Raw genomic sequence first — 13,584 nt, 5'->3', positions numbered from 1 at the left:
AATGCAATTTTACCTAAATATCCCCGGTTTGAAGTAAATTGTGTACCTAATGAAGGAGCGAAATTAATATAACATGGTCTAATCTCATCCATTAAAATCTAGATCTAAGGGCCCTCATTTAGTCTCTAGTTCGGTCTTTAAGAGTGGATTTGTGAATAATGAGACTATATATATATATATATATATATATATATATATATAGGGATGTATTCATTTCCTTTTTGTATCTTTTGTTCTTTGTTCTTTTTAATCTCAGCCCCACGATTTTGTCATCCGACGATTAGATTGGTGTCACGTGTCATTTAATAATGCAGATTTTCAGTTGAATAATGCACACCGACTAATAATGCACCATTATTGTGTAATAATGCAGATTTTCAGTTGAATAATGCACACCGACTAATAATGCATCATTATAGTGTAATAATGCAGATCATCTGGACCGTTGATGAATGAGATCTAACGGCCCATATTAAGAAGAATAAAGGATCTAAGAGATGAATAAGGGAATAACACTCCCATATATATATATATATATAATACATCCTATTTTTTCATCACATGTTTGGATTGGAGATTATATCACTGGTCCAATATTGAAACTTAAAATGGATTGTGGACTTTTTAAAAGAAATTAAAATAAAAAAATTTAAAATTGTGAAGATTATGGATACTCACATGCAATTGCATGAAAGTAGGCACGCCTGGTCTGACTCAATAAACTCCACCTTTTCAAATTTTATGTATTCTTCCTCGAAAATCAATGCATCTTTAGTGGTAGAATTGAATTCCGTGCTTAAAGATATCATTGTCAAATATTTACACAAAGAGACCTATCTCATAGATAAATATAATCACCAATTCAAATTCTGTTTCATAACTAACCAAATTAACGAATAAAACAAATTAAACAATAAAGCTTTCTGTACTTTCATTTACTAACATTCTCTGTAAATTTCTCTTTGGAAATTCACCACAAGACATATCATCCTCACTGAAATTCATGCTTCTAAAGTTTCGTAATTTTTTTCAATTTATTTTAAAATTTCTTCTTAGAGTGATTTATATTTGGTATATGCACATATTTTGTTCATTTAATAAGCTATGCTTTCAACATTTCGATTGTCTTGTCACTTTATATGATATAACTTTTTTTTATACAATCACAAAATAAAATTATAATGATTTTCTCTTGTGTTGGTAAAGGCAAAAAATTGAAGACCGACACTACGAAATGAATGAATCCTACTAGTATAGTTTGAAATAAATGCATGGAAATAGTAATTGTTTGCCACAAATATTAGATAGAAATAGCATAATGCAAATTCGAATTACGAAAATTTATTCAATAATTATTGCTCAAATACAATTCAATTTAGGACATGCCCCTTTTCTCTCTCTAATTTTTCCTCCTTTCCTATTCGGTCTTCTTCTATCTTTTTCACTTTTAATTAGTCCTTATAAATCTAAAAATCTAAAGCCCGACAAAATTCGAGGAGTTAGGATTCAATTGTCCTAAAAAATTAATGAGCTAAAAAAATATCTAAATTCAAAAAATCCTCTCCAATAAATAACATAAAAAGATTTTAATTAATGCTAAATCAGCTGGCGAAAATCTGGCCCGATTTGTTGATGGATCAAGTAATCATCGGCGGCGGCGTTGGACACGTCAAAGATAACACCCTGGTGTTGGTGGTGCAGGAACTGCTGCTGCGCCTGCACCATCTCCTTCTGCCGCCGCAGCTCCATCACCTTCCGGTGCGAGTTCGAGTGCTTCATCATCACGAAAGTCGGGCTGGCCGCAGGCCGATACTCGGGCACCAGCCGGCCCGACTTGTACCTGACGCCGCAGGCATTGCAGAGCGTCTTTGGGCCCATTGGCCCAGTCCTCCACTGCGGCGTCTTGTCGGTGGCGCAGTGGAGGCACCTCCGCCCCTCCCCGGAGCTCTCGGGGGCATCCTTCCTCCGCTGCCTGGCCCCAGGGGGCTTCGGGGACCTCTTGTTGCCCCCGCTCGACTCTGAAGAGGACGACATGGCGGGGGCTTCTGGTGTCACTGGCGGTGACACCATCATCAGGCGGGAGGTCCAGTTGCCTGGGGCAGCGCGGGAGCGCTTGCTCCGCGCCTTGGCCGGGACCGAGAGGACCACCGGGGCCGGTTCGGGCTGCGGGGCCTCGTTGGTTCGGGCCTTCACGCCTTGAATCAGTTGTAGCTTTTGCAAATCCTCACTTGAAAATGATTCGTCAGCGAAGCTCGATAGCCACTCCAGCTCAGCCATATCTTCATACTAAATTTTAATGTCACATAAAATTAAAATTTTATAATATTTTCTACAAAATGAAGTAATTAAACTTACATTCTAAATTTGATGCTAGTTATAAGCTAAGAGACAAGAGAAAAAAAAAACAAGACGGCATCATAGTAATTCTCAAAAAACCATTAACAAAAAGTTACTATTACTCCATCATATTATCATAATAAAAGTGACACATTTTCTTAAATACAAATAATATTATGTGTTATATTTTATTCTATTCACTTAATTCAGTGAAATCTCAAGAAAATTTTCACTTAAACTATTTTCCAACAAGCAACATTGTGAATTTTAGGGTGCATGAGCTAAATTAAATCCGAAAAAACGCACCGGGACGCAAAGGTCATTAGAGAATTGGGCGGCGACATCGCTGGCCTGAACAAACGCCTGATCGGCAGCGGCAGAGAGGGCGGAGGAGGTGTCGAGAGGGGTGGCGGTGGAGGAGTCATCGGCATCGGCATCGGCGTCGGCGTCGGGGCCAATGGCGTCGTGGTTGGAGAAGTCTAGGAGGTCGTCGATGACGAAATGGTCGTTGGTCTTGGCGTCGGAGAGGCGCTTCTCCGGCGCGGTGTAGTAGTCGGATTGGAAGAATTGGGGGGTTTCCATGGGGGAATGGGGATGGAGAGAAAGAGGGAAATAGAAATAGGTGAGTGTTAATTTTAGGGAGAATAGGAGTGAGAGAAGCGAGGGGAGGGGTGGGTTTATTTGCGCTTCAATGGGGACAAGCTTGCCTATAAATTTGGAATATGAATAGGGAAATTATGGCTTGGAAATGAGTTTTTGTTTTTTTTGAGACTATTGTGGCATGCAAGAAGTCTTTATGAAATTAACAGAATATTCGTTTCAAATCATCTCTCTTTTAAAATTAATTTCTGTAGTCGACTCCTATCTCGATATATATACCATACTGTATTAATACTATTATTGTGTAATTTTCATTTTGATATATTTAAATGATATGGTTTTGAGTTTTGTTTTATGTCATATACCATTATGTTTAGTTGTATAATGACGAATTCAAAACATAATTTTTAATTGGAAATGGTTTGCATACCGATCAAAGTGCACTACCAAGTATTGAATTTATTGAGGAATCCAACTATAATTTTATAATGCAAGTATTTTAACGTTCTTCTCCAAAACAATTATGCACATCTTTCGTCGATCCTATGGAAAAATTAGATATGCCTGGTCTATGTAAGTGAAGATAGTATCCATGGTAAAAAAATAAATAAATAAATCAAAGGGTTAAATGTTGTAGGCATGTGTGTATAAATAGTATCACGAGAAAGCAGACAATTCAGACTAGTGGGTTTTACTTTTACCGTTAGTAACCTTATAATTTAGACTAGTGGGAAATGGGTTAATGACTTATGCTGATTTCATAACGTAACATCATATGATAGATGGTTGAAATAAACAAATTTAGGAGGAAAGTATAAACTAATGTTTGAGAAATACATTTATAAGAATTACACGTAATTGAGGAAATATGATTGTTTAGTTATGTCAACATAGCTACTCGAATTTTATGTTGTAAAAATTGTAAACTACCAATAGTTTTGTTATGTGTATATATATCAGTAATTTTGTAACAGAAATCCATTTTTCGAAGGTAATATAAGACCCGTTTATATATGTGACGATCCACATATAAGGAATTAATTGGGTCCATTGTACTTGATTGGGCCTAATAAACCGGCCCGTTTTCGGCCCGAAACATTGTTCAGAAATTTCGATGGAGAAAATCTAAAGCGAAAAATCTCCGATTTTGCAGATATCTGCGGATTTGGAAATGTCGTCGATCGGCCAGAACGCCAATCCAGTTCACTGGATGAACCGTATGGTTTCGGAATCTTACTATTTGCTGCATTGCTTGGCTTTCTTCTCCTACATTCCTGTTCGCTGCGCCGCCGCGCAAGTCCTCTCGTCTCGCAGCTCAGCTCATCTTCTTCACCGAGTAATTTATTTCAAGTTTATGTATTTTTGGGTTCAATATTATTTTCCGGAATTTTTTTTATTGATTTGGTTGTTTATTGCAGGAGATTCAAGCTTTCCTTTCCTTTTGTGTTTTAGCTGCCATCAAGGTACAATTTTACTTTTTTCGCCCCCAATTTTTTGGTTAGTTACGATCGAATCGTTTGATTTATGGTATACAGTTAGGGTTCATGTCGATCTAAGCATCTGTGTTTTAGCTGTTGGAAATTTGGTTTGGAGTTGTCATGCTTTTGGTATATCTGTGTGGGGAAATGGTAGGAGCTGACTGATTCTGTTGTTGTTGTTTTAAATTTTGAATATTACGGATATCATCATTTCTAACTGGTTAATTTAAATTTTCTAACTTGCAGGTGGTGAGAACGGAATCATGGGAGGCATTTATATCAGATACTTTATTCTATGCAAAGGTATCAAATTGATTTCTTCTTTTGTCTTGGATTTGATTTGTTATTGCGACGTTATTAAACGAGCAGGTGACTCTTGAAAGAATACGAGTACAATTTCATGCATTCTGCACGCATAATGCATTTTCCTTAGCTACACATGGGCCTTTAGAAATTAGAAGATCAAACTTTGATGGATAGAGATGAAACTGAACCTCTGTAACGCATATTGACATAGATAGAATCCAAGTATGTGGCTAAAGAATTTAAAGCTAATCTAATGTTTATGAGGAAGTGGTGTTTCATGTTTGAAGAAGTTAGTGTTATTTTAAGGGGAATAGAATTGGGGATCATGTGCAATAATCTTTATATTGCGTATAAGTTTTGACTCTGTGTATTGTTGTATGCTTGCTTTGCTTCATTTATGTGCTTTCCTCTCTATTTAAAGGAATTAACTTGAGTTTGTCTTCAGATTTTCCTTGCTGCTATTGCTTTGGTGCTGGACTATCACTTGGCCTTGTGGTATGCTATAGCATTTTTAGGTATGTCTGCAGTCATCAGCTTTAATTGGTTATGCCTAAAACTCTCTCAACTCCTAATGCACTTATCTTGCTTCTTCATGACAGTTATATATATCATTTCCCAACAACCTGCATATGAAGGATTTGGTAAACTTATTGCTGAACTCAAATGAAGTTCATTCTTTTCTCTTCTAGTTTGATTTTGTTTCTCTGCCATTAAGTTTATAATTGCTTTTAGGACTTTCAAAGTGGTGAATATGCACAGCATGAATATCTACTGTCTTCTCCAATTCCTCTTGTCATTTATTGTTTCTTTGTTTTTTTTTTACTTTAACTAGGTGCATCAAGTCCTTTGACACCGCTCCAGTTGGAAACCGTGCTTACTGAAGTGAACACATCAAAATTTTGGATGGTTGGTGTGTTCTCTCTCTCTCTAGCCCAGTACTTGTAACAGCAGCACTAGGTTGTATATGTAATATGTCAGTATGTGTAAGGACAGAGGATGGTGTTAATGAGGGGGTAGTGTACTGAAGACAAACATAAACATAATATTGATTGAGAACTCCGTACTTGCTCTAATTGACAGGGTCAAGAAATGTAAAAGCTTGTGAAAATCATCTTTTTACAAAGAACAATACTTTTAGTTACCAATGTATCACTTTTATAACCTGAACTGTTACTTCTGCTGAAGGTTGCATATTGTGCCCTATATTGGTGGACTTTAATCCATGTATCATAAGAGACTTGTTGGTTCTAGACTTCTAGTATAAATTGGTTTGCAATTCATGTTGGTGCTAATATTATATACTCCTATTTAGTTATTATTCTAATTTAGGTGGAACTTGTAAAATTTTATTTTATCTACAAGTGCTAGATTAATACTCCTTACCTAGTACTTTGATCACTTGGGCCATTCTACTGCCACAAATGCTTTAAAAATGTTGCTAGTTCTTTTCTCCTTGGCAGAGAATTCCTCAATTAACTTCGTTCAATTTTTCCAGGTGGAATTTCGTTCTCTATCTACCTCCAGTTGCGTTCGAGAAAGTTCCTTTATTCCTGAACTCTCGGTTACGTGAGTTTGGAGCTTTCCTTATCCATCTGGTTTCATTAATGTTCTGAGCTTATTCCCTAATACATTGACTGATTTCTTTTGCAGATTCTCAAATAAAAATTTATCATTTGTAACAGTTGATCTTGGACTGTTTCCAAATGCTGCTGAGAAGTTTGGAATCAGCCTTGGTAGGAGCCGTTTTCATTAAAAGACCATAGTTGTTGAGAAGTTTGGAATCAGCTTTTTTTAACTCAGTTTTTGAGTATTGAGTTAATAGTATAATGATATATGAGTATTTGTTTCTTTAGTATATACGTATTCCTATTCTTGATCATTTGATGGCTTAACCGATAACAGGAAGTCTGCACCAACTTCCTGCATATGTATTGTTCCATGATGGAACTGGGATAATACGATTACCTGAGACGGATTATGAAGCCAAGTTTTTTGAGGCTCCTGTGTCCAAGGTTATTTCCACAAACCGATTACATTCTCCTATGACAAAAGAGCTGGTTTATCGATGTCTTTGCCTATCAAAGCATGTCTTGTCTGAACTTATGTTTCATTCAGTGTGACCTAGTTTCTGACCTCGAGTATACAATGTCATTCATTCTTTATCCAACTGTTCTGTTGATAATCATACTTGTCGAACTGTTGTTGCAGAAACTTCTTTGCCGGCATTTTGAGCTCGATAAAATGCTCCTCGACTACATAAATGGTAAATAGGTAAGCAACAAAGCTCTGCACATCGTAAACTCTAACAGATTTTCCACTCTTTACTCTTACCACCTGACCCCATATTCATGATTTTCTGATAAGCTAACAATCGTCTGTCTGTTATATATACAAAGAAGAAACGTTTTGTGATAACTATATGCATTTATTGGTTATTGCAGGGTATCCTTCCATTTGCTAAACTTTGGTTGATCAAAACTTGAATAATGTGGCAAAGTCTATTACTACTATGCATACTGGAAACATTGCTGCTGGAGGTACCGTGTTGAAATTGTGTTATCTACCTTATTTGATTTTCAAATTTCTACTAGTTTACTAAGAAATTTTGAAATAATTTTTCCTTTTTTTGTCATATGGTTTTCAACATATTGCTTTGCTCTTTTGATTGTTTCTCCTAATCTTCTTTACTCGGACTTGCAATATTAATAACGTCAATAGTTTAGAAATGGAATATTGCAAAAGAACATGTACAATATTAGGTATATATGTATTTTTATGTATCTCTTGCGTCGTATCCTATCAAAATCTCTCTTTTGTCGTTGTAGAACTATAAATCTGTAATCATGCTTTGTGTATTATTAGTATCAGAGCAAAATTTTGAGTGATATTTAAGACTGATCATACTTTGTGCTGTATCTTTAATTCGTATCATAATTTAATAAAAAAAATGTACTTTAATTCTTATGTCTGTTAGGTAAATCTTAGGTCATCCGCATCTCCGTCTCTTAACCGTCTCATCTCTTCACTATTCATGGCCCCACTGTACTTTTCACCCCATCTCTTAACTAAGAGACAACACTTGCATCCCTCCATCTCTTAACCACCTCATCCCTTAACTATTCATTTAATTTCATTTTTTATTTTTATTTCCAACAAATTCAATTAATAAAAACACACTTCATTAAATAAAATAAAATTACAATTTAAAATCCTAAAAAATAAAAAACACATAATTAAAATCCTAAAAAAAAATAAAATACATAATATAAAATACAATTTTATATAAATTATAAAAACTACTCTGCCGGTGAATCATCCCCCGAAGGCGGTGGTAGTGCACTCAAGCTACTTGGAGGCGGAATACCAATTTGTCTTGTCATATAGTCAATTCGGGCAAGATGGGCTTGATATTGGGGCGGCGTTATGCGGGAAATCTCAGCCATCGTGGCGACCAAGTACATGGACATTAGGGTGTTCGAGCCCGAGCCCACCTGACTTGATTCGCCTCGGCTCCTCCTCCCTCTAGCCACTTTCGCCGCCTTGGTCCCTTGCGGCCGACGGCGTGAACGGGAGGAGCTCAACCTCTTGTGAGGCGTTGCCTGACCCGCCCTCACTAGACGGGTATTGGCCACTCGCCGCGTGCTTCGTGCGTTTCGAGCTCGAGCCCGTGTTGGATTGGACACCGCCAGCCCACCTTTCAACGTCTTTGACTGACTCCCAAACATCGACATGTTTGAATTCTTTATTGATGTCGTCTTTAAAGACTCGCAAAGCCGCTCTCAAAATGTCGGCTCCGCTGGCTCCACTTTGGTAATTCGCCGCTTCATTCTTGTAGATCCCGCAAAAAATTTTGACATCTCTGTCAACTCAGTCAAAATGACTGCGGAGCATCTTCAAGGTGCGGCGACGGGCCCCCTTTGGCTTATTCTCGTTGTAGGCGTCGGTGACCTTTTCCCAAAAACACTTGCGGGTTTGTTGTACTGCGGAGCATCTTCAAGGTACGAGACGCTGACTCAAGCATTGAACAGAGTCATCGTATCCTTGCGGCTGTATGGATGACGGTCTACATCCTCCTCCTCCTTGTCGTCGAATGCGCTACCCCCGGAGCTTCCACCGCCTCGTGCTCCTTCCGGAGTGGGTTCATCCGGAAAATTCTCTCTAATTTGGGATAATCCCTGCGATTGCCTATACCTCGGGGCAGAGGGACGAGAGTATGCAACCACATCAAAATATGGTGTTTGGTACGCCGCCGGCGTCGACCAGCCTTAGGTGCCCGGCGTCGATGAACCGGAAGCACGCACCCAAGACATTGTACATGCCCCTCCCAGTCGCCAAACATGTTCAAGTCATAGCCGCCGGAGCTGCCAGAGTTTCCGTCGCCGGACATTTTGACAGAAATTGGAGAGGAAAGAGAAATGATTTGAGAAGAATAGATGTGTGTTTGTGTGTAGAATGAGAATGAAAGAAGAGTATTTATAGAATAAAAAAGAAAAATAATAAAAATAATTTTTTTACCGTTCAACGGTAATATTATCGTTTTTTTTTATTTTTTTTCTTTTCTGAAAATCGAATTTATTTTAAAAAAATTATTTATTGCGTCAGCATGACGACGCCCACTCGCCGGCCCGCGAGTGGGCATCACGCCTAGCGCTAGCGCTCGCCACGTGGCGCTGGCGCGCCAGCGCTCCCTCCGGGACAAGGGACGATACTGGGATGAGATGGAGGATTGTATCGCTGTCTCGATGCGGTCTCATCTCTTCGAGACGAGACCAAGACCGCATCGAGACGCGATGCGGATGGCCTTACTTTGCCACCCCCATTATGAGTATTTTAAGATGAAAAAAATGATTTTAACTTAAAATTAAGTATACAAAATTATACTCCGTATTTAGGTAATAAGTACTTCAATATTAATAAAATAAAGAAAAAAAATATGTATCCTATCAATTAATAAAATAAAGACAGTTAGATAAAGAAAAGAAAAAAAATGTTTACAGTAGGATTCAACCATAGATCTCTTAATTAATAGACTAACAACTTAATTATTAGGCTATTAAATTTTACATGACATGTATATTTGTTGTATACTCGGAGGAAGTGATCGTGTTTATTTTTTTAGTAGACTCCAAGGGACATACAAGCTTTCTAGTCGGTCTGGAGGGATGCACCCACATCGGCCAATGTCCATTAGTTGGGTAACTAGGATTTCATCGGACTTGGATCCCCTGTTGTCATTGCACATCCCAATATTTTATTAATAAAATATAATATTAAAAAAAGTTTTTTTTAATAAAAAATTAGAATGTGAGTGATAGCAGGGCCCTTGCTGTGATTCCTCCACAGCAGGGGATCCAAGCCTGATTTGATCATATTGAAATCTCATGGGTTATGAAAAGCCACTTCTCTTTATATTAGAATCAAATATAAAGAGTTGTGGAATTTGAATCTTAATGACAATATAAAATTTTAATTATTTTCAACATATTTTCAGTTTTATTGTTCTCTTAGAAGCTTGTTTAAGGAATTTGAACTTAAAGAGAACGGTGATTTTCATGTAAATTGTCATCACTTCACAATAATTTGGTTTTCCCTAGAAAAAAATATCTAGATTTAAACGGATTTAATTAGACAAAAAAATCAAATGTTCCTGTGCTGATTACAAATCGGTCTATTTTATCTTTTCTTTTGTATTGATTTAACCCTAACCTTTTCAAGTCTTATGATTGAATTCACATGCAACTTTATGAAAAAACGAGGCAGAGTGGTCCATTATTTTCACATTCAAAACCCCAAAGCAAATAGAAGGTGCACGTGTGAGACTGAATTCGAGGGTTAGAACGTTGAATCTGAATCTACTTTGTCTTACCTTCCATAATGGGGTGCCAAAGCTTTTGTCATTGAGAAGCATGGAACCATATCTTCTTATATGCACTTACATATATATATATGTTGGGTTAATTGATGTAAATTTATTATCATGAAATTGAAAGTTGTTAGATCCTTGACAAAGTACTTCATTCATCCTCTATTTGAAATCTCAATTTATTTCAGCATGTGTTTTAAGAAAAATAAAGATATATATGAGTTAGAAATGATAATGAAATATGAGTCACACTTTTATAGTGGAATATAGAACCTACTTCCTATATATATAGTAAAAGTGAAATGAGACTCATATTGTCGAACACACTGAAATTGAAATGGTAAAATGAAACTTATATTGTCAGACAGTATAACCAAATTGAACTTGATCATAACACGATTTAATGTAATAAGAATGCTAGCGCATCTAGTCAGCAATTACTACCTCCCACATTTCAAGTAAAATAGTCTTATTTTGTCATTTTAGCTTATCCTACCAAATAGTCCACTTTCTATTTTTGGAATCTTTTCATTACACATTACACTATTAATAAAGTCGGTATCGCTATCCATTAACACTACTTCAATTAATTTTCTTTTTCTCTCTCAAGGTTCACCAATTTCGTATTTAACATGTCATCTCCAAATTTCTATTTTTAGGGGGCGAATGGAGTATTTTAGCGTAGATGTTAGGACAAAGTACTCAGGTTACGAAAAATCGTCACCTACTTCTTGATAAACAAAGTAACAGATGAGGAGCATGAGATAAATTAGATTTACATCTCCTATTTCTTTTTATCAATGAACCATGCACGTTAAATTTAGTTTTAAAAATAATGGATTCTTTTAAATTAAAACGTGAGAAGAATCGAGTTTTATCAATCGAGCGATCAAATGAAAAATAAGTACGAGCTTATAACCTAACAAGACCATTTTCATATAATTATTTTCCGTTGATACTGTTTGGATACTTAAATACATACGTTATTTAAAAATTTCATGAATGTTACTATAATTCGCAAAACCTTCAATTTTACCTTAACACGTCCTTGACTAAAAAAAACGTAATCATCGTCTTTTTTCGCTCTTTTTCAAATTTGAGTATAACCTTATTGTAGTCTTGATTATTATTATCTGATTGTATCTTCATCCAATTAATATCTAGATTCTTTGTGAAAAAGAAAAGATATTAGTGTGGTTGTCATTTTCTATAACATGACCATTAATGAATGTAGATAGATAGCTATCTCAAGGGACCAATGCTCGAAACAAATAGCACTAAATGAAAGCTCGAACTCAACAGAAGTATTTATTTCCTAATACTATCTCCGTATTTGAAAAATAGAAACATTTAAAACGACACGAATTTAATACATAATTAGTAAAGTAAGAGAAAAAAATTGGTAAAGTAAGAGAAATGAACAAGAGTAAAATGGATAAAGTAAGAGAGATGAAGAGAAAAAGTAATTAAAATAGTGTTAGTGGATTGTGGGGTCCACTTCCTAAAACATAAAATTTAGAAAGTTTCTATTTTAAGGAACAGACTAAAATGTAAATAGTTTCTATTTTTAAAAGATGGAGGTAGTATTTATTTGTAGTAGCTAGGCCTGCAAATTTAGTCCGCGGGTTTCGGGTATACCCGATCCCGACCCAATACCCGAAATTATGGGTTCGGGTACTGGTTTGGGTAGTTAATGTTAGGATTTTCCGGGTTTAGGGTACCCGAAACCCGTATTAGGGTACCCGACTAATACCCGATTAATTATATATTTGTGATAAATATTTTTATTTAGTATAGGGCCTATGGCCAGTAGGGTAAATTTATTTAATCACATGTAGTTTTATACCAAAAATTTCTTTATTTTAAAATTAAGTAGTGTCTATTTGTCTAATGTCTATTATATACTCTCTCCGTCCCATAGAAATATGTCATATTTTATTTTTCGTCCGTCCCGTACAAATAGCTCATATCCAATTATGGCAACATTTTTCTCCTTCTCTTTACTTTATCTTTTTATGAATCCCACCATTCACTACATAATTTCAACTATTTTTTCTTCTTCTCTCCTACTTTACCAATTCTACATTAAAACTCGTGTTAAACCCAAATGGCCTATTTCTATAGCACGGAGGGAGTATATAAATATATATATAGGGATATATTCATTTCCTTTTTGTATCTTTTGTTCTTTGTTCTTTTTAATCTCAGCCCCACGATTTTGTCATCCGACGGTTAGATTGGTGCCACGTGTCATTTAATAATGCAGATTTTCAGTTGAATAATGCACACCGACTAATAATGCACCTTTATATATATATATATATATATATATATATATATATATATATATATATAGTCATAGAATCATAATCTAGAGAAAGCTAAAGCATTAGAATTGAAGTTTAGACTTTTAATAATAGTCAATAAATAGTATTATTGTGTTATTTTTAATAATTTCTATTTTCATCACAATATAATTTATATAAAAGAATAAATTTGAAATATACTAATTTCGGGTTTATGGGTACCCGATTAGTTAGGTTCGGGTACCCGCACCGGGTATTAGGGTACCCGCACCGGGTATTAGGGTACCCGAATTCACATACGGGCAGGGTATTGGGTATGATATTTTTGAGATTTTGGGTTCGGGTACCCGAATTTTTGAATTTAGGTACATGCGTGTACCCGAATTTACAGGCCTAGTAGTAGCAATAAAGTGATGCTTCCTATTAAAAAAGAAGGAAAAAAGTGATACTTCCTCCTCCCCGTCCACAAATGAATAAAGATAAGCTTTTAGCCACTTTAGAACGTCTAATTAATATCCCTATTTACTTTTTTTTAATAATTATACTTTACATTTTGCTAAACAATTAAATTTATATTCTATTATAAAATTAATAAGTATATTATAATTGAGATATATATTCATACTTTTTTCACTCAATATTCTTTACAAATACACTTACATCAATTAATTACTTTGATGTAGCGTGGATTAGA

The 13,584-nt window shown here is 35.7% G+C and overlaps 2 protein-coding genes across 2 annotated transcripts; one reads left to right on the top strand and one right to left on the bottom strand.

The window, feature by feature from the left end:
* Positions 1-1,394: 1,394 nt before the first annotated feature.
* On the bottom strand, positions 1,395-2,919 carry LOC121779342 (GATA transcription factor 12-like). Its single transcript, XM_042176668.1, has 2 exons — positions 2,644-2,919; positions 1,395-2,286 (listed from the first exon to the last, which is right to left on the bottom strand). The coding sequence occupies exons 1-2, from the start codon at positions 2,917-2,919 to the stop codon at positions 1,597-1,599; spliced, it is 966 nt and encodes a 321-aa protein (XP_042032602.1). The 3' UTR covers positions 1,395-1,596.
* A 1,078-nt stretch (positions 2,920-3,997) lies between these two features.
* On the top strand, positions 3,998-7,622 carry LOC121780468 (thioredoxin-related transmembrane protein 2-like). The gene is made up of 11 exons (XM_042178105.1): positions 3,998-4,273; positions 4,356-4,400; positions 4,662-4,718; positions 5,167-5,236; positions 5,321-5,362; positions 5,554-5,627; positions 6,217-6,287; positions 6,372-6,454; positions 6,624-6,733; positions 6,930-6,992; positions 7,163-7,622. The coding sequence occupies exons 1-10, from the start codon at positions 4,109-4,111 to the stop codon at positions 6,990-6,992; spliced, it is 780 nt and encodes a 259-aa protein (XP_042034039.1). The 5' UTR covers positions 3,998-4,108; the 3' UTR covers positions 7,163-7,622.
* The last annotated feature ends 5,962 nt before the right edge of the window (positions 7,623-13,584 follow it).

Source organism: Salvia splendens, chromosome 19, assembly GCF_004379255.2.
Source record: "Salvia splendens isolate huo1 chromosome 19, SspV2, whole genome shotgun sequence".
In the NCBI taxonomy this organism is placed as follows: domain Eukaryota; kingdom Viridiplantae; phylum Streptophyta; class Magnoliopsida; order Lamiales; family Lamiaceae; genus Salvia; species Salvia splendens.
The sequence above is the reverse complement of the archived record's forward strand: the minus strand, read 5'-3'. Positions and strand labels throughout refer to the sequence as shown.